The sequence below is a fragment of the Neovison vison genome, chromosome 6 (assembly GCF_020171115.1).
Source record: "Neovison vison isolate M4711 chromosome 6, ASM_NN_V1, whole genome shotgun sequence".
In the NCBI taxonomy this organism is placed as follows: domain Eukaryota; kingdom Metazoa; phylum Chordata; class Mammalia; order Carnivora; family Mustelidae; genus Neogale; species Neogale vison.
Genome location: NC_058096.1, coordinates 80,971,242 through 80,991,556, shown reverse-complemented (window position 1 = coordinate 80,991,556; position 20,315 = coordinate 80,971,242). Strand labels below are relative to the sequence as shown.

General features: G+C 38.9%; 1 protein-coding gene across 1 annotated transcript in view; it reads left to right on the top strand.

Annotated features, from left to right (window-relative positions):
- PLCH1 (phospholipase C eta 1) overlaps positions 1-20,315 on the top strand; it is a 216,573-nt gene that overhangs the window by 123,379 nt on the left and 72,879 nt on the right. Inside the window, exons 3-5 of the mRNA XM_044251645.1 lie at positions 560-706; positions 3,154-3,397; positions 16,081-16,210. Of these exons, the coding sequence (XP_044107580.1) occupies positions 560-706; positions 3,154-3,397; positions 16,081-16,210 (521 nt within the window). The remainder of the gene's footprint in view (positions 1-559; positions 707-3,153; positions 3,398-16,080; positions 16,211-20,315) is intronic.

Genomic DNA, 20,315 nt, shown 5'->3' with positions numbered 1-20,315 from the left:
TGAAGTCTGAGAAATGCTTTCTAAACATAAATCCAAGCATCAAATGATTACTCTCATACCAAAAAGTATGTTGCCAATTAGAACAAAAGATGGTCCTGTGTAACATTGATGCAGTGTTTACCTGGAAGTAGAATTTTCTTTCAATCAGGAAAGCTATTTTTACTGGTTTAAGACTGGTGAATCAGTTCCTCAATGGCTCTTTCCAGATTATTTTCCCCAACTTTAGTCTTCTGGTTCTTGGAATCTTTGGGAGGTGAATCTGAGGTTTTATTTGACAGTAGATTTTCTTTCTTTCTTTAAGATTTTATTTATTTATTTGACAGACAGAGATCACAAGTAGGCAGAGAAGCAGACAGAGAGAGAGGAGGAAGCAGGCTCCCTGCTGAGCAGAGAGCTCGATGAGGGGCTTAATCCTGGAATTCTGGGATCATGACCTGAGCCGAAGGCAGAGGCTTTAACTCACTGAGCCACCCAGGCGCCCCTTGACAGTAGATTTTCTGAACGCTAGTCTACATGTGTACTGTTTAACAGCTAAACGTGCTCTAATCTCTCTTGGCAGTTGAAAGATGCATGAGTGTGATGCAGTCGGGGACACAGATGATCAAATTGAAACGTGGGAGCAAAGGGCTAGTCCGGCTCTTCTACCTGGATGAGCATCGGACCCGCCTCCGGTGGAGACCCTCGAGGAAGAGTGAGAAGGCAAAAAGTAAGATCAATCTTTGAATTCTTTGCTTGACTTGATATAGTTCCACATGGGTTATATTTGCTGGGCTGTCTGGAAGCTTCAGATCTATGAAACTTTGATAGTTTTGTAAGTTTTGGGGTCAGTTGCTAAAGGATGCAGACAGACTGAATAAGTAATGACCATTTTGTCTTTTTAATTCCTTGGGAATTTTAATCCATAAAAGTTTTCCTGTCCATGTGAGAGCTGTAAATGTTAATATTTGCCCTGTGCTGGAAACATGATTTATTTTTTAATTGAGATATGAGGTTTTATAGCCCGAGGCCCTCTATTTATTTATTTATTATTATTATTTTTTTTTAAAGATTTTTTTTTATTTATTTGACAGAGAGAGAGATGGTGAGAGAGGGAGCATAAGCAAAGGGAGAAACAGGCATCTCGTGGAGCAGGAAGCCTGAGGCGGGGCTCGATCCCAGGACCCCAGGATCATGACCCGAGCCGAAGGCAGATCCTTACTGACTGAGCCACCCAGGCGCCCCTATTTATTATTGATTTTTAATAAAAGGTGAAGGGTATCATAAATCCAGTGGACTTAAAAGTGTATTGCCATATTCTGAGCAAAGCTAACTGATCAGTGAGTTAGCTTTTAGTGATACCAAGCAAAAGAGTTTTGATCGGACCCCTACTGAAAGTCTCTCTCCCACACCTTGTACATTCAGCACCAAGTTGGTGTTGGGTCCTGAGTAGTGGCTCTCTCATCTCCTTCCTTCCTGTTTTCATAGGAACCTCCCTGGTCTCTGGTCTCTTCACCTATCTGGCCTGTCGAGAAGTCTCCTAACCAGTCTCCATTTTGCTAGTGTCTTTTGCTTTTGTCTGTTAAGATGCTTTCATCTTCAAGTAGCAGAAGACATTGACTAAATTGGACTTACATGAAAAATAAAGATATCATCTCATGTAACAAGAAACTCAGAGATCAGCAGGTCCAGGTGTGGGATGTTGAGTCTTTCGTTCTGTTTTCCTCAGGGCTCTTGGCTGTCTCCCCTGTATGTTGACCCTGTCGTCAAGGCAGCAGCAACATGGTGCTTCCTTTTTAGGAGAGGGGAACCCCTTTCCAGAATTTTCTCTCAAAGCAGACTGCCCCATGTCTCCTTGGTCAGAACTGCATTATATTCCCACACCTAAATCGATCATAGGAAATAGGAATGGGGCCTCTCCAATGTCTTAGACATTCCAGAACTTGCCCGAGGGACTGGGGGAAGCGGAGAGGCGTTGGCTCATTTCTCTATGAATTGTGTGGGGAATGAGTTGATACCAGAAGAAAATCGTGGCTTTGCCACAGGCAGAGTGGAGGAGATGGTATTAGAGGCAATCAGTAAGATTGCAATACTTCTGATTCATGCTTAAAAACAAGCAAGCAAACAAAAAAGTAATATTCTAATTTAAGTAATCGTCCCTGTTAGTGCTTCTCTGATCCAAATCTGCAGTGTTGTTCCATTACCTAAAAGATGCTCATCTCTGGTCTCTTATTCCAGGCTCTCTGTGATCTAGCTTCTCCCTACCTTTCTGGCTGTATGTCCCATTATACTCTCTCTTGAGCTTTCTAGTCTTGCACAAGTGACCTATTTAATATCCCTGCAGTGGGCCTCATGTTTCTGTATCCTATGTTTTTTTTTCTTCTGGGATACCACCTTATTCCTCTACCTCTCTAAGCTCTGCTTGACCTTTACCCTCCTGGCGTTCTTTCTGGAGATACCAGTCACATTTAGCCATGCTACTCAGTTACCACCAAACATTTTTTTCCTTCCAATATTTAACTGTCATCTTATGCACAACTCCAAAGTTGGTTCTAGGTCTTTGTATGTTTTCCCTGTGCAAATATGCAAGCTGTAAATTTGATATATTCCTAGTCTCCTTTTCTACCAGTCTTTTTGCCCTGATCTGTATATCGCTCTTCCTATCATAAATTTCAACATGTCCTGACTCAGTGTCTGGGAAGGCATGGTCCAGGCTACCCAAGGCTGCCCGAGAAGGTAAGGTGGCACGTGGAGAAGGTCCCTAGCAGGAAACAGCAGGGCTTGTATTTCACATTTGAACTTAATACCACAGTTCACAGACAGTGAATTTGTTCATGCTTATTTTTTTTAAAAAGACTTATTTATTTGAGAGAGAGTGAGAGAGAGAGAGAGACAGAGTGTGTGTGTGTGTGTGTGTGTGTGTGTGTGTGAAGCAGCAGAGGGAGAGAATCTTCAAGCAGACTCCCTGCTGAGTGTGGAGCCCAATGCGGGGCTCAATCCTAAGACCCAGGGATCGTGACCTGGGCGGAGACCAAGAGTCAGAAGCTTAACTGACTGGGCCACCCAGCCGTCCCTGTTTGTGCTTATTTTTAGAATTTAAGATGATTTTGCTGCTTTTTAAAAATTTTTTTCCAAATCCATTATGCCATGTAACTGTGTGTTCTGCTTTCCTCGCAGTACTTATCGACTCCATTTACAAAGTCACCGAAGGTCGGCAGTCTGAAATATTCCACAGACAAGCGGAGGGCCACTTTGACCCCAGCTGCTGCTTCACCATTTACCATGGCAATCACATGGAATCTCTGGACCTCATCACCTCCAACCCCGAGGAGGCCCGCACCTGGATCACAGGCCTGAAGTACCTGATGGCTGGCATCAGTGATGAAGATTCCCTTGCCAAGAGGCAGAGAACCCATGACCAATATCCTCCCTACAATGTTAATGTTGAGCTGTGTGTGTGTGTGTGTGTGTGTGTGTGTGTGTGTATTAGACCGTGTTATATTTTCCCCTGCAGTTTTGAGGCTTAAAGCCACCTTTCTCTCTCTCTCTCTCTTTCTTTACCCCTAGCACCTTTCTGCCCCCTCCTCCCTCTCACCCCAAGTAGATGAATGCACAGAACAGACAGAAATGAGCTGGCATGAACTCCGGCTTCTTAGGAGGAGACTGAATTTAGCTTCACAATCTGAGAGGTCTCCAAATGCAGCCTAAAGTTTCCTAAGAGAGACGCGGTAGCTGGGAAGGGGTTTATTTGGATTAGAGAAAATCCTGCTTTGTGATCAAGTCAGTTTAGTTTAACAGGTACTCTTTGAGTTCTAATTACATAAGAGGTATTAAGCTCCTTCCTGCTTTTTCTGTCTCTCTTTTTAATTTACAGTATGGAAACTGATGGATACGGAAGGGGAAGTTATTTTTTGCTTCATATCATTTACCCTCTCTGAATTGTTCAAGAAACTAGGGACTTCTCTGAGTGTCCTTGATGAAGCCCGTTCTTGAGGTCCTGTGCTGACCAGATGGTTAACCTCCTTGGTCTGGAGATACCTCTTGCGCTGGTATTGGCCTGGTCATGGGACATGGACTTTTTGGCCTCAATTTCCTTATCTGTAAAGTGAAGATAATAGAGTTGTTGACTGCTTTGATTTCCTTTATCACATTTTTTTTTTAAAAGAAGACTTTATTTATTTATTTTGGAGAGGGAGTGAGAGAGAGCACAAGCAGGGGGGCAGTAGGCAGAGGGAGAAAGAGAGGGAGAAGCAGGCTCCTGGCTGAGCAGGGAGCCTTGGAACTCAATCCTAGGACCTTGGGATCATGATACTTAACCCACTGAGCCACCCAGGTGCCCCCTTTTTCACATTTGGAATGGTCTGAAAATACATGTGCCCCTATCTATGAAGGGAGTGGGACTACTTCCTTGCTGTCATTGGAATGTATGCCCTAATTTTTTCCCCCCAGAGTAGTGATAAATTTGTGCTGCTCTAGTTATGATTCCTCACCCAGGGTATTGTTTGAGCAGAGTGGAAATATTCAGCCCATGAAAGGAATTTTGACAGTGTGAAGGTCTGAGCTGATGAGCCATGATGTTTTCATCAATATTCACAGCATGCAGATAAAGGCACCTGGGATTCATAAGTGAGCAAAACACAGACATAGAAACTAACTTTCTGTGCTTTATTCTGCTAATTTAGTTCTTAACTCCTTAACATTTGGTAAAAAAACAAACAAAAATATTGAATAAAATTGCTTTCTGATATAAGCCATGGAACCATACTGTGTCCCAAACTAAAGGAATATTAATTTTTCATGAACAGGAGAGGTGAGATGGGGCAGTTCATGGGTTGGTTAATCATGGCTCAGTGATGTCATCAGACACCGGAGTTCTGCCAGGCTCAGCCTGTTGGGATGGTCCTTCAGTGGCTGCCCCATGGTCAGATAGAGATACACCTGCTTCAGGTAGCAGTTCCAAACACAACACTGCTCTGAGGGATCATAGTTTCTTCTCATAATTCTTTTTTTAAGAGCAAAGTAAATTTTCCCAGCTATGTCCTCCCCCACCCCCCGCACCCCCTGCAAGGACTAAATCTCATCATAGGCCCAATGGCTGTTCTAGGCCCATTCCTAAAGCAGTCTTCAACAACATAAACCAATTAACATAATTAGAACTCAGGACTCTTGCACTCGTAAAAACTGAAAGGGTTTTTGTTTATGTGGGTTTCATCTATTGATACTGTCATATTAGAAATTAAATCTGAGAATTAAAAAAAATTATTAATACTCTTAAAATTATAATAAACTGGGGCACCTGGGTGGCTCAGTGTTTAAGTGGCTGCCTTCGGCTCAGGTCATGATCCTGGGGTCCTGGGATTGAGCCCCGCATGGGGCTCCCTACTCCATGGAAGCCTGCTTCTCCCTCTCCCACTCCCCCTGCTTATGCTCCTTCTCTTGCTGTGTCTTTCTCTGTCAAATAAATAAATAAACATCTTAAAAAAATAAAATCATAATAAGCTATTACATGTTAACATATTTTCTTTTAAAGATTTTTATTTATTCACTTGACAGAGAGAGATCACAAGTAGGCAGAGAGGCAGGCAGAGAGAGAGAGGAGGAAGCAGGCTCCCCGCTGAGCAGAGAGCCCGATGCGGGACTCGATCCCAGGACCCCGAGATCATGACCTGAGCCGAAGACAGCGGCTTAACCCACTGAGCCACCCAGGCGCCCCAACATGTTAACATATTTTTATGAAAACTATTTTTCAAAACAAATTAGTGAAAAAGAATAGTGTTCTTTCCTCTTTTGCAGGTCTCTTCAATGTCTGTCTGAACAGCACGTATGTATTTTCCTATCCGCTTCTGCATTTAATCTGTACGTTGTATTGTTTTGGTGGAAATACGTGAAGAAAATTTAGCCTCACACAGATAAATGGTTGGAAGGGGGGGACCTCATGGTTAGGGAGATGCTTTGGATTCTACTTTGGGGATGGCTGTACTAAGGCCAGTTGAAGATTCACCTTCTGCCTCCATGGGAGCAAATTGTTCTTGCATACCTGAACAAAACTGAAGTTCTTCAACAAGGAAGAAGGAAGGGAAATGGTTGTTGGGAAGACAAGGAATTGTAGAAGTGCTCTCCTCACCCAGTTAACTCCCACAAGTTCACAGTGTTCCAGAGCTTTTAGCCACATATATAAATGCTTCTCATAAACTATGAAGTAGACCAGTAAGTGCAATGGGCATACTGTTGTTTTTTCTAAATGGTGGCAAAATTTACCCCTTCACTCGATCATTCTAGTTAAGTAAGAAATGCATGCTTATTGCAGTAAGCCAGAGAATACAGAGCTGCATAACGAAAAGATCAATTGTTTTTATCCCTGTCTATGAATTTTGTACCCACTCTTCCAAGGGTACTGATGTTAGCAATCTGATACACCCCCAACCGGATTATCTGCTTTTCTGTTATTTTGAGAGTTCTGTATATTAATTCCTTAGTAGTTACATGACTTGCAAACCTTTTCTTTTATTCCGTTGGTCTTCTTACCTTCTTGATAGTGTCCTCGGTGCACCATATTTTTGAAGTTTCATGAAGTCCAGTTTGCCTGTTTTTTCTTTTGTCACCTGCGCTTTAGAGTGTCATACCCAAGAAACCTTTGCCAGATTCCATGCTGTGAAGATGTCATTCTGTTTTCTGTTAAGAGTTTTATTGTTTTGGGTCTTACATTTATGTCATTGATTCATTTGAATTAATTTTTGTGGATGATATTAGGTAATTATCCAACTTCATTCTTTTGCATGTCAGTATCTAAGCTTTCCAGGCCCATTTGTGGAAAAGACTTTTTTTTTTTTTCATCAGTTGGTCTTGGTGGCCTTGTCAAAAATCATTTGACCATAGATGTGAGGGTTTATTTGTGGGCTATTTTGTTATATTGGTTTATATGTTTGTCTTCATACTAATACAACACTGTTTTGATTACTGTAGCTTCAAGATAAGTTTTGAATTCAGGAAGTGTGAGTCTTCCAGTTTTGTTCATTTTCAAGATGGTTTGGCTACTCAGAGTTCCTGAATTTTAGGATGAATTTTTCTATTTCTGCAGAAAATGTCATTGGTATTTGGATAGAAGTTGCATTGACTCTGTAAGTTGCTTTGGGTAGGACTGACATTTTAACTAAATCGTTTTCCAGTCCATGAACATGGATTCCATCCAGTTATGTCTTCTTTAATCTCTTTCAGCAATGTGTTGTGTTTTCATTGTGCAAGTTTTTGACCTTCTTTATTAATTCCCAAGTATTTTGTTATTTTGATGAGATGTACATGGAATTATTTTTGTAATTCCTTCTGAGATTGTTAATGTTCATATATAGATATGCAACCAATTTTTGTGTGTTGGCTTTGTGTACTGCTACTTTGCTGAATTCATTTATTCTAAGAACTTTTTTATGGAGTCTTCAAGGTTTTCTGTATATCAGATCATATCATCTGCAAACAAATAATTTTACTTCTTTCCAACTTAGCTGCCTTTTCCTTCTGCCTGCCTGCCTTCCTGCCTGCCTTCCTTCTTTCCTTTTGCTCTGCCTAAAACTTAGTACTTTGTTGAATAAAAGTGGTGGAAGATGGCACCTTTGCCTTGTTCCTGATTATTGAGGAAAGCTTTCAGTCTTTCATTATCAAATATATTTACTGTTTTTTTAAAAAATATGTGTCTTTTATTATATTGAAGAGTTTTCTTTTATTCCTTCTGTCTTGAGTGTTTTTATCATGAAAAGGTGTTGAATTTAGTCAAATGCTCTTCTGCATCAGTTGAGATGATGATGTGGTCCCCCCCCCTTCCTTATGTTGCTGTTGATTTATTCTCCTATGTTGAGCCATTGGTATATTCCAGGAATAAATCCCTCTTGGTCATGGTGTATAATTCCTTTAATATAGTATAGTGCTGAATTTTATGTGCAAGTATCCTGTTGAGGATTTTTGCACTACTGTTTCTTGGTCTGTATATATATTTTTTTCTTGTGGTATCTTTGAGTTTGGCATCAGGCTAATACTGGCCTCATAGAATGAGCTAGGAAATGTAGCCTCTTGGGTTTTTTGAGAAGGATTGGTGTTAATTCTTTTAATGTTTGGTAGAATTCAGCAGAGCTGAATTTAAGTTTAAGTATCAAATATTGAGTTTTCTTTGTTAAGAGATTTTTTTGGTTACTGAGTCAAGCTCTTTACTGGTTAGAGACCTATTCACATTTTATTTTCTTTGTGATTTAGTCTCTGTAGGTTTTATGTTTTTAGGATTTGTCCATTTCATTTAGTTTATCCAGTTTGTTAGCATGCAGTTTTTCGTAGTACTCTCTTAAAATCCTTTTTATTTCTGTAGAATTGGTAGTAATGTCCTCACTTTTGTTTCTGATTTTAGTAATTTAAATCCTTTCTCTTTTTTTTGTTAATCTAGCTAGCTAAAGGTTTGTTAATGCTGTTGGCCTTTTCACAAAGAGCCTACTTTTCATTTCATTGATTTTTCTCTTGTTTTTCTATCTCTATTTCATTGCTCTTCCCTCTAATCTTTCTTATTTTCTTTTATGCTAGATTTGGATTTAGTTTGTCTTCTTTTTTTCTAGTTCTTTAAGATGTTAAGTTGATGGTATGTGAGATCTTTCTTGAATTTCATTTTCAGTCATTATTTTAAAAATTGTTTGTTTTTTAATAGAATTAGAATTGAGATGCAATGTTATATTAGCTTCAGGTTGGCCTCATAAAATGAGTTTGGGAGTTTTCCTTCCATTTCTATTTTTTGGAACAGTTTCAGGAGAATAGGAATTAGTTCTTCTTTAAATGTTTGGTAGAATTCCCCCGGGAAGCCATCTGGCCCTGGGCTTTTGTTTGTTTGGAGATTTTTAATGACTGTTTCAATCTCCTTACTGGTTATGGGTCTGTTCAGGCTTTCTATTTCTTCCTGGTTCAATTTTGGTAGTTTATATGTTTCTAGGAATGCATCCATTTCTTCCAGATTGTCAAATTTGTTGGCATAGAGTTGCTCATAGTATGTTCTTATAATAGTTTGTATTTCTTTGGTGTTAGTTGTGATCTCTCCTCTTTCATTCATGATTTTATTTATTTGGGTCCTTTCTCTTTTCTTTTTGATAAGTCTGACCAAGGGTTTATCAATTTTATTAATTCTTTCAAAGAACCAGCTCCTAGTTTGGTTGATTTGTTCTATTGTTTTTTTGGTTTCTATTTCATTGATTTCTGCTCTGATCTTTATGATTTCTCTTCTCCTGCTGGGCTTAGGGTTTCTTTCTTGTTCTTTCTCCAGCTCTTTTAGGTGTAGGGTTAGGTTGTGTACCTGAGACCTTTCTTGTTTCTTGAGAAAAGCTTGTACCGCTATATATTTTCCTCTCAGGACTGCCTTTGTTGTGTCCCACAGATTTTGAACCGTTGTATTTTCATTATCATTTGTTTCCATGATTTTTTTCAATTCTTCTTTAATTTCCCGGTTGACCCATTCATTCTTTAGAAGGATGCTGTTTAGTCTCCATGTATTTGTGTTCTTTCCAAACTTCCTCTTGTGGTTGAGTTCTAGCTTCAGAGCATTGTGGTCTGAAAATATGCAGGGAATGATCCCAATCTTTTGATACCGGTTGAGTCCTGATTTAGGACCGAGGATGTGATCTATTCTGGAGAATGTTCCATGTGCACTAGAGAAGAATGTGTATTCTGTTGCTTTGGGATGAAATGTTCTGAATATATCTGTGATGTCTATCTCATCCAGTGTATCATTTAAGGCCTTTATTTCCCTGTTGATCTTTTGCTTGGATGATCTGTCCATTTCAGTGAGGGGAGTGTTAAAGTCCCCTACTATTATTGTATTATTGTTGATGTGTTTCTTTGATTTTGTTATTAATTGGTTTATATAGTTTGCTGCACCCACGTTGGGGGCATAGATATTTAAAATTGTTAGATCTTCTTGTTGGACAGACCCTTTGAGTATGATATAGTGTCCTTCCTCATCTCTTATTATAGTCTTTGGCTTAAAATCTAATTGATCTGATATAAGGATTGCCACTCCTGCTTTCTTCTGATGTCCATTAGCATGGTAAATTCTTTTCCACCCCCTCACTTTAAGTCTGGAGGTGTCTTCGGGTTTATTTTTTTTTAATGTTAACATTTATAGCTGTAAATTTCTCCCCTTAGCACTGCTCTCACTGTATAAGTTTAGTGTGTTGTGTTTCATTTGTCTTTAAGTGTTTTCTAATTTCCTTTATGATTTCTTCTTTGATCCATTGGTTGTGTAAAAGTGTGTTGTTTAATTTCCATAATTTTCTGAATTTTCTAGTTTTCCTTGTAGTACTTGTTTCTAATTTCATCCCATTGTGGTCAAAGAAGATACTTTGAATGATATCTATGTTTTAAAGTTGGAAACTTAATTTATGGCCTAAAATATGATCTAGCCTGGAAAATGTTCCATCTGTCCTTGAGAAACAGGTGTATGCTGTTGGTTAGAGTGTTCTGTTCATGTGTGTTAGAACTAATGGGTTCATTGTATTGTTTACATTCTCTATTTCCTTATCTTCCATCTGGTTGTTCTGTCCATACTGTGAGTGGGGTATTGAATTCTCCAACTATCATTTAGAACTGCCTATATCTCCCTTCAATTCTATTAGTTTTTGCTTCATATATTTTGATTTGTCATTAGATTTGTCATTGTTATAATCATTATATCTTTGAACCTTTTATCAATATATAATGTCATTATTTATCTCTTAAAAATTTCTTTTGATTTAAAGTTTATTTTGTTTGTTATTAGAACCACCTCTGTTCTCTTTTGGTTACTCTTGCATGGAATATCTTTTTCTATCTTTTCACTCTCAGTGAGTGGATCTTAGTTGAGTCTCTTATAGTTGGGTCTTGTGTTTTTATCCATTCTTCCAATCTCTGTCTTTAATCCATTTACATTTAAAGTACTTACTGATAATAAGGGACTTACTTCTGTCATTGTGCTATTTGCTTTCTTTATGCCTTATATCTTTTTGTCTCTTGTCTTCTGCATTACTTTTTTTGTTTAGTTGATTTTCTTTTTTTGGTAGAGAAATTTTAAATTCCTTCCTCACATCCTTTTTTGTATAACTTATAGCTGTTTTCTTTTTTTTTATAAACATATAATATATTTTTATCCCCAGGGGTACAGGTCTGCGAATCGCCAGGTTTACACACTTCACAGCACTCACCAAAGCACATACCCTCCCCAGTGTCCATAACCCCACCCCCCTTCTCCCAACCCCCCTCCTCCCAGCAACCCTCAGTTTGTTTTGTGAGATTAAGAGTCACTTATGGTTTGTCTCCCTCCCTATCCCATCTTGTTTCATTTATTCTTCTCCTACCCACGTAAGCCCCCATGTTGCATCACCACTTCCTCATATCAGGGAGATCATATGATAGTTGTCTTTCTCTGCTTGACTTATTTCGCTAAGCATGATACGCTCTAGTTCCATCCAGGTTGTCGAAAATGGCGAGATTTCATTTCTTTTGATGGCTGCATGGTATTCTATTGTGTATATAGACCACATCTTCTTTATCCATTCATCTGTTGATGGACATCTAGGTTCTTTCCATAGTTTGGCTATTGTAGACATTGCTGCTATAAACTTTTGGGTGCACGTGCCCCTTTGGATCACTACGTTTGTATCTTTAGGGTAAATACACAGTAGTGCAATTGCTGGGTCATAGGGCAGTTCTTTTTTCAACATTTTGAGGAACCTCCATGCTGTTTTCCAGAGTGGTTGCACCAGCTTGCATTCCCATCAACAGTGTAGGAGGGTTCCCCTTTCTCTGCATCCTCGCCATCATCTGTCATTTCCTGACTTGTTGATTTTAGCCATTCTGACTGGTGTGAGGTGATATCTCATTGTGGTTTTGATTTGTATTTCCCTGATGCCGAGTGATATGGAGCACTTATAGCTGTTTTCTTTATGGTTACCATCGGGATTACGTTTTACATCCTAAAGTCATAATATTCTAATATGAATCTATACCATTTTAGCTCAATAGATTTTGTTTGTCCATATTTACTGCAGTAGAAAGTTTTCATGTTTGAATTAACCAGGTTGACAGCTGAGGGATTTTATATTCTGAAAATATGCTAGGAAAGCAATATACCCCAGAACTGCACAGGGAACAATTTTATGAGAAACAGAGAAATAGTTGATGCTTGTGTCAGTGAGGAGAGAAAAGGAAAGAGGAAATTAATGAATAATAAAGAAGAAGCTGATGTCAAAATTTGGGAAAGTTATGTGGAATTAGGGAACCATTCTCATATAGATTTGCCAGAATTTGATAGGGTTTTAGGCAATACCTTAATAACAGAATAATATCCTTGATTGGGCATACATTTAATTACACTAGTTGAGACGAACAGCTTTGGGATGTTCATTATTAATACATTTCAAATAGGCCTGAACTTTCAACTGTGAATGAATACTGAGAATAATGAATCTTGTGTGGGTATATGAAAAAAATCCATCCAGTGTAAAATGTAATTCAAGTTATTTCTGCAATATGGTTATGTTGCATTGAGGCAGTTGCAGTACTCATGTCTATTATAAGCAATATAGTATTGTGTTTAAGGACTCAGCCTGGCATTGAGCTGCCTGGCATTCAGCCCCAAATCTGCCATATACCATATAATTTTGGACAAGTCATTTAGACTCTTTTGCCTCAGAGTCTTTGTCTGTCCCCTGGTGATGATATTAATCATAGCATGTGCCTTATAGTTTTGTGAAGATCAGATATCTGAGTTGATACACACAGAGTGCTTTATTTTTTATTTAAAAAAAATTTTTTTTTTTTTAAGATTTTATTTATTTATTTGACAGAGATGACAAGCAGGAAGAGAGGCAGGGGGGAAGCAGGCTCCCTGCTGAGCAGAGAGCCCAATGTGGGGCTCGACCTGAGCTGAAGGCAGAGGCTTTAACCCACTGAGCCTCCCAGGCGCCCCACACAGAGTGCTTTAAAACACTGTTATCAAACATACATTAAGCACTTATAAAAATAGCTACTGTTTTTATTGCTAAAGAGAGGTAAGAACTGACACATTTTTTCCTTTCCTATTCAGATAAAGTTTGAAATCTCAGTGGCCCCAGCCTGCAAGCCTCACCACTTTCCTCCATCGATCTGCTCTCCTCCATGATTCCCCCACCTTATCTCTTGACCCTATAAGGAAAATTATTACCTCCAGAGGACTTTAGGCAGTCCCTTATGGATGTTGTGAACCAAAGGTTTACACCTTCCCTATAACCAGGAACCTTGTAAACTGCAGCCTGTAGGGTACCTCTGGCCTATCGCCTTTTTTATATGAGCTGCTAAGCTAGGAATTGATTTTCAATGGCTGAAAAAATCAAAAGAAGAGGAATATTTTGTGAAATTGTGAAAATTATATGAAATTCAAATTTCAGTACCCATAAGTACAATTTTATTGGAACATAACCCTGCCAATTAATTTCTGTGTTGCCTGTAGCCACTTTCTTGTCACGGGAGCAGAATCAAATAGCTACAACTAAGACCAAATGGCTTACAAATCCTAAAATATTCACTATCAAGCTTTTTTCCAGAAAAGGTTTGCCCACCCCTACAGTAAATACTAGCATTCAATGCTTTACATTTTCCTGTATTTTTTTGATAGAAAATTCTAAGCCATAACTTGTCATTCAGTTTTTACTCTCCCAGTTTTTCTTTTCAGAATGAGAGTTTCTCTTCTTAAACTATCCCATATTATGATGAGAATCATTAATTTAGAGCTTTCTTGGGTACTCCTATCTTAATTATGAAGAATAGCTTTAAGATATCAGAAGAATTTTACCTGTAATTGTGTTGTATACCATGTGTGCTGTTACTGGAAGAGAGTGGGTTTTTTTTTTTTCTGTCATAGAATCTTAGAGTTGGAAGGGACTTCAGGGTCATCTGGTTGTGTTCAGTGACCTTACAGATGAAGAAATGGGAGGTCAAGAAGTAACATAAGTAACCCTCTGTCACAGGGTGAGGTCAACAAAGAATCAGGACTAGTGTGCATTTCCTGGTGTTATTCTACCTCTTTTTGTGTCATACCAATCCCATATCCCCTAAACCAATCGTCAAGGCCACCTTGTGCGTCTACACAGAAGACCTTGCAGATACAGCCTACCCTTAGGGTTTATATCAGTAGAATACTCATCCTCAGGGTTTGCTTGTCTTTGCCTTTTCTCTGGAGAAGTCTTTGAGAGAGTTTGGTGAAGAAGTAAAAAATGAAAGGATGAGAATATTATCACTATTGGACTCATTTCATCACTCTGAACTCTGTCAGAATACCTTTTTGGGCACAGAGAAGCATCCATAGACAAAAGAAATAGATAGGGATGGGCATTGTGTGCCCAGAAAACAGAAAAAAAAAAATGACATTCAGGTACTTATTAGAAATTGGCCCAAATATTTCACTTTTGATTCTTCAGCTATTTTTACTTTCATCCTGGGTCACCTGTTAACTTCCAGGGATCATGTATAATGAGCTCCTACTTGAACTCTATGAGGAGAAATTGAATTAGAAAGAACTGGGGTGGTTATTTTCAAATATAACAGGAACAAAATGTGAGATGAGGTATTTACAGTATTAAAATGACCTCTATATAAATTTAGATGAAATAAGATTTTTTGGTTGTTTTTACTTCTTGAGGTACAGTCTCCCACAACCATAATTTGAATCACCCAAGAAATGTAAATGTGCTGTGTTACCATTGGGTGGACTGTTAATATTTTGGCTTTGAAGATCAGTTTGATGTCATCTGCTTGATAAGCAAATATAATCCATTTCCCCCTTTCTCTCACCTTAGTCCCATTCTCCCATTTGTTGGTTTTAAACCTATACCTTTTCCTTACTTTGATTTTCTGGTTTCTTTCCACCACCTGTTTTTTGCTCTTCATTCCCATTCAAATTTTGAAGCTCAATTTGGTTTTCTAAATATATACATGGTTCCTGCCTTCTGTAATTTACTTCCAACAACTATGAATCATCCATTTTAAAAAAGATTTCAGTTCATCCACTGGTTACCATTTATTCTGCTTCCTTACCATGTAAAACAATCCAAGAGCCATTCCCCCTGAGGGGTTTTTAAAACCTCAGTTCACCTGATGTAAATCTTTTGTATCCAAATTCAGCTTTATATCCTCAGTCACCTAATACTATACTGGCATTTTGAGGGTAACTTGTAGCATATCTGACTTGCCCTGGAGTTAGAAGTTTGACATTATTAGGCAAGAACCTTCGGAACTAGTAATAGGAAGACCAACATAGTCTAGAGATAGGCCTTCTGCATAGGAGATGAGAGTACTAGACCAGGTTGCCAAAAACCTGGATCTCTTAACTAATTTATCCTTAATGAATTCTCTCTTCTCCTCTAGCTTAATATCTTCATCTGAACAATGAGGACATTGAACTAGACCATCTGAATTTCTGAATGTAGGAGTGGGCCAAGAGAAGGGAACTGAAAAGCATTGCCTAGTGTGGGGTGTTGTGAAGGTAAAAATACATTAACTGGAAGGTCATAGAGGAAGAAGATGAGGCCTAAATTTGGTATATATGCAGTTTCTTTCTTTCTTTCTTTTTTTTTTTTTTTAAGATTTTATTTATTTATTTGACAGAGAGAGATCACAAGTAGACAGAGAGTCAAGCAGAGAGAGAGAGAGAGAGAGAGGGAAGCAGGCTCCCTGCTGAGCAAAGAGCCCAATGCGGGACTCGATCCCAGGATCCTGAGATCATGACCTGAGCCGAAGGCAGCGGCTTAACCCACCGAGCCACCTAGGCGCCCCTATATGCAATTTCTTCACATCATATTCCTTAACGCATTGGCTAAGAATGTGTGGGGTAAAGTAGCTCTCAGGAGGACATGGGTTGAGTCTCCTTTTAAAGCGAAGGGCATCAGGTACGAGTGCCCAGCCGCCCATTGCTTATGGTCACTATTGGTGGCTCACTCGCCCATGGATGGCAAGCAGGGCCTCCTCCAAAGACTTTCTTCTCAAGTTCTGTGTTTATGGGAAATGTCCTTGTGAGTATTCTGTGAGAGAGCCATTTTTATTTTGATGAAAAAAGTGTTTTTCTTGACCTTTCTTCATGTGGGTGAAGCAGACCTTTGAGGAAGCTGATAAGAATGGTGACGGCTTACTGAATATTGAAGAGATACACCAACTGATGCACAAACTAAATGTCAATCTTCCCCGAAGAAAAGTCAGACAAATGTTTCAGGTACGGTTTCACAGTTGGGTTGGCCTTGTATAAAACACACGTTGGAGGTTATTGTTATACTTGGATATTTCAAGGGCTGGTCCGTTTTGTTGGAAGTTGATATTATCTGTTCTGTATTATATTTTTCTTTGAGGAAAAGAGGCGCTTTGTTTTGTGAAAGAAAAAAAAAAAAGCTTCCTAAGCTTAACATGTATGCACGATTTCACTTCCCAAGATGCTTTTTTATTGTTGCTGTTTTCAGGGAGTGATTATAAGCGCTTTACCTGGCACTTAGATAATGGAGTAAACCCAGTCAAGGGCCTTCAAGGGAGCGATAACATCTCAGGGGCCCACCCCACAGAGCTCTTGTGAGGATCAGAATCGGACTAGGTGGTCTGAGGAAATGACACTTATTAAAGTCCTTGAGAGGCTCTGTTTCGTTTCAGAGGAGTTTAAGATTTAGAACCCATGATGCTTAGAAGTGCTTTCTCACTCCTACCATTTAGGGAACCCTCCATAAGTTCATTCAACTGCCTCTTGGTATTAAATGAAATGCTCTTTCCCTCTTGGTCTGTCCTTGAGGAAAACCCTTGGGGCCAAACGTACCCTGTGGCCCCCAGTTGGGACTATACCTAGTTCTCCATCGAAGGTACAGAAGTGAGCTCTCTTGAGTGAGTACAAAGACAATGTCAGATTATTAGTAATTGCTAATATACTAATTAAGGAAATGCTCTTATTTGGAGAGAAGTCATATGCGCAATCCATGTTTTGCAATAATTTTCTGTTCTAAGTGATTAGGTGATATTTTGTACATGTAAAAGTAAGCAGAGAGTGTGATATTTTCTGATGGCGAATGTTTTGTGCTACTTTTGTTTTCTAACTGTTTGTTTTTCGAGGCGGTAAGGACAGAAATGACATGAGGGATGAGTTGCAATGATGAATGGAAGGTAGAAGCTGGTTCCGTTCTGTGACCTCTTACCGTGGCCCTGTCCTTGGGAAGCTCGTGGCTGGACATGGTTTTCAATGAGGTCACATTGCACTGGAGAACAACAGAAGAGAAAGGAAAAGAAGAGAAGGCAGATGCTGTAGAACGAACCCCAGAGATGGAGAGAGGCTTTGGAGGGGAATTGTATTGCCACAAATAGAGAACTGTCTTTCGACTGTATGGAAGGATTTGCCATGTTCCTGGCACTCCCTGTGACATCTCACTTTTGTCCTGTTGTGAGCCCCACACTCCCAGCTGTTCCTTTCCACAGAAGATTCTCATGGTACTAAAGAGGTAGCTTCTGATCAAAGGAGAGGGGCCAAGCTTAAAGAGGAAAGCAAAGTGTATACCTACAAAAATAATGATGTGGGGTTACCTTTTAGAAGTTAGATAAGGGAATAACATAAAATATTGATCTATTTTTACTTCTATAATTTTCCCCTTTAGACACCTTTTATTTCTCATGCACTAAGCATTTTGCAGGGCAAATCAGGAAATGTTTATGTCAAATGTCTTATGCGTTCAAAGTAAATCTTTAGACAAGTCTTAAGAAAACACTAGGGGTCTCTTTTCATGACCTTAGGTTTAAAGACTGACGGAGCAAGAAGTAGGATAAGCAGTAGGACCTGCTGGAGAACATTTCCACTGCAGGCCTTGTACCTAGCAGTGTTGTGGAAATGCTCTTTGTGGGAGAGGGTTGGGACCAAAGGTCTTGGTATTATTTCAGGAACATTTTTCTTCTGGTTGAATCGCTGGTGCAGACATTGAAGCCTTCCTAGAATTTTCTTTGCTTTTTTGTTGCAAAGCAAGATTCACCTAAAATGTTTTAAAATAAATCTTTTAAGTTATGGATAGTACTTATTTTTTATATAATTTTTTATAAACATATAATGTATTATTAGCCCCAGGGGTACAGGTCTGTGAATTGCCAGGTTTACATACTTCACAGCACTCACCATAGCACATACCCTCCCCAATGTCCATAACCCCACCACCCTCTCCCTACCTGCCTCCCCCCGGCCACCCTCAGTTGGTTTTGTGACATTAAGAGTCTCTTATACTTTGTCTCCCTCCCAATCCCATCTTGTTTCATTTATTCTTTTCCTACCCCCCAAACCCCCCACTTTGCATCTTCACTTCCTCATATCAGGGAGATCATATGATAGTTGTCTTTTTCCGATTGACTTATTTTGCTAAACATAATACCTTCTAGTTCCATCCATGTCATCGCAAATGGCAAGATTTCATTTCCTTTGATGGCTGCATAGTATTCCATTGTGTATATATACCACATCTTCTTTATCCATTCATCTGTTGATGGACATCTAGGTTCTTTCCATAGTTTGGCTATTGTGGACATTGCTGGGATAGCTACTTCTGAAGTCTTTGAATGCTGTTGTTTATATGTCAGAGTTTTATTGTTCTTAATTGTTTATATTTATAAGGAAGTCTTGAAAAATGTTTTTTTTCTCTGTATCTAGGGTTAGATACTTTGAAACAAAGGTATGGCAGAAATTTGAATATTAGACCCAGTTTCTTAAGATGCAGTAACTGTACAAACAAGCATCTCAGGTTCCCAAACTGGATATTCTATAGACCATTCTCCTTCTACCTTTGAAAGGACTGAAGCCAGTCAGCTCCATAACGAAACTGTGTATGATTTAAATATTGGTTAAAGTGTGTGCTCATAGTTATCCCAAGGTTAGCAAAATTTTAAAAATATATTTTTTAGGGGCGCCTGGGTGTCTCAGTTGGTTGAGCAGCTGCCTTTGGCTCAGGTCATAATCCTGGACTTCCGGGATTGAGTCCCACATGGGGCTCCCAGCTCCTTGGGGAGTTTGCTTCTCCTTCTGACCTTCTCCTCTCTCATGTTCTCTCTCACTCATTCTCTTTCCAATAAATAAATAAAATCTTAAAATATATATATATATATATATATATATATTTTATGAGCACGTTGACTTGCAAAGCTATGTCTAAAACCCCATAACAGCTGAGTATAGATGTCACAAAATCTGGGCAATTCAAGATGCCGTTCGTTCCCTCTCAATTTTGCTTCAGTTACAACTGTGTTCACTTAAAATGAAGGTCATATGAATGGATTGGCTGCTCATTACATATTCCCAACAATTTTAGAGTTTCCTCAAAAATTCAGCCAATCAGTAGGAAGATACACGTTGAAAGATTTCTAGAAATGAATAATTTCAACTAGAAATCAGTCCAGGTAGATTTTTCAGACTTCTGTGGAGGGAAAACAAGGAAGTACCAATGATCCTGATGGCTGTAAGAGCAATAAGCTACCTAGGCCAAATTAAGAGAGATTCTATTATATTTAAAAATTGTATTTTTTAAAAAAGATTTTATTTATTTATTTGACAGAGAGAGATCACAGTAGACAGAGAGGCAGGCAGAGAGAGAGAGAGAGAGGGAAGCAGGCTCCCTGCTGAGCAGAGAGCCCGATGTGGGACTCGATCCCAGGACCCTGAGATCATGACCTGAGCCGAAGGCAGCGGCTTAACCCACTGAGCCACCCAGGTGCCCCTAAAAATTGTATTTGATTGAATTACAGTTCAGAAGCTGGTCAGAGACTAGTATTTTCATAACATATTAAATATTTTTTCTCTTTTATTACTGGTTGGTCTTGTCCAACATTTCTTTTTCTTTTTTTTTTTCCTTTTATTAAAAGATTTTATTTATTTATTTATTTATTTGAGAGAGAATAAGCCTGAAGGGTGGTCGGTCAGAGGGAGAGGCAGACTCCCTGCTGAGCAAGGAGTCTGAAGCAGGACTTGATCCTAGGACCCTGCGTCACAAACTGAGCTGAAGGCATTGCTTAAGCCACCCAGGCACTCCTCAATATCTCTTTTTCATTCTTCAAAAGACCAGCTCTTGGTTTAATTGTCAGTTTATAATTTATTTCCTTGTATTTTCTTTAGCCTAATTTTCTCTAGCTTTTTGAGTTTAATTATTGAGTTGAATTATCTGACCTGTTTTCAGTCTACCTTGTTCTCTAATACGTTGAAAACTTTATTTCCTTCTAATTACTGCTTTAAGTCATCATACGGATTTTAATCTGTAGTGCATGTGTTCACTTGTATGTTTCGCTTCCTATTTAGAAACGTATTATGTTGTCTTCAGACA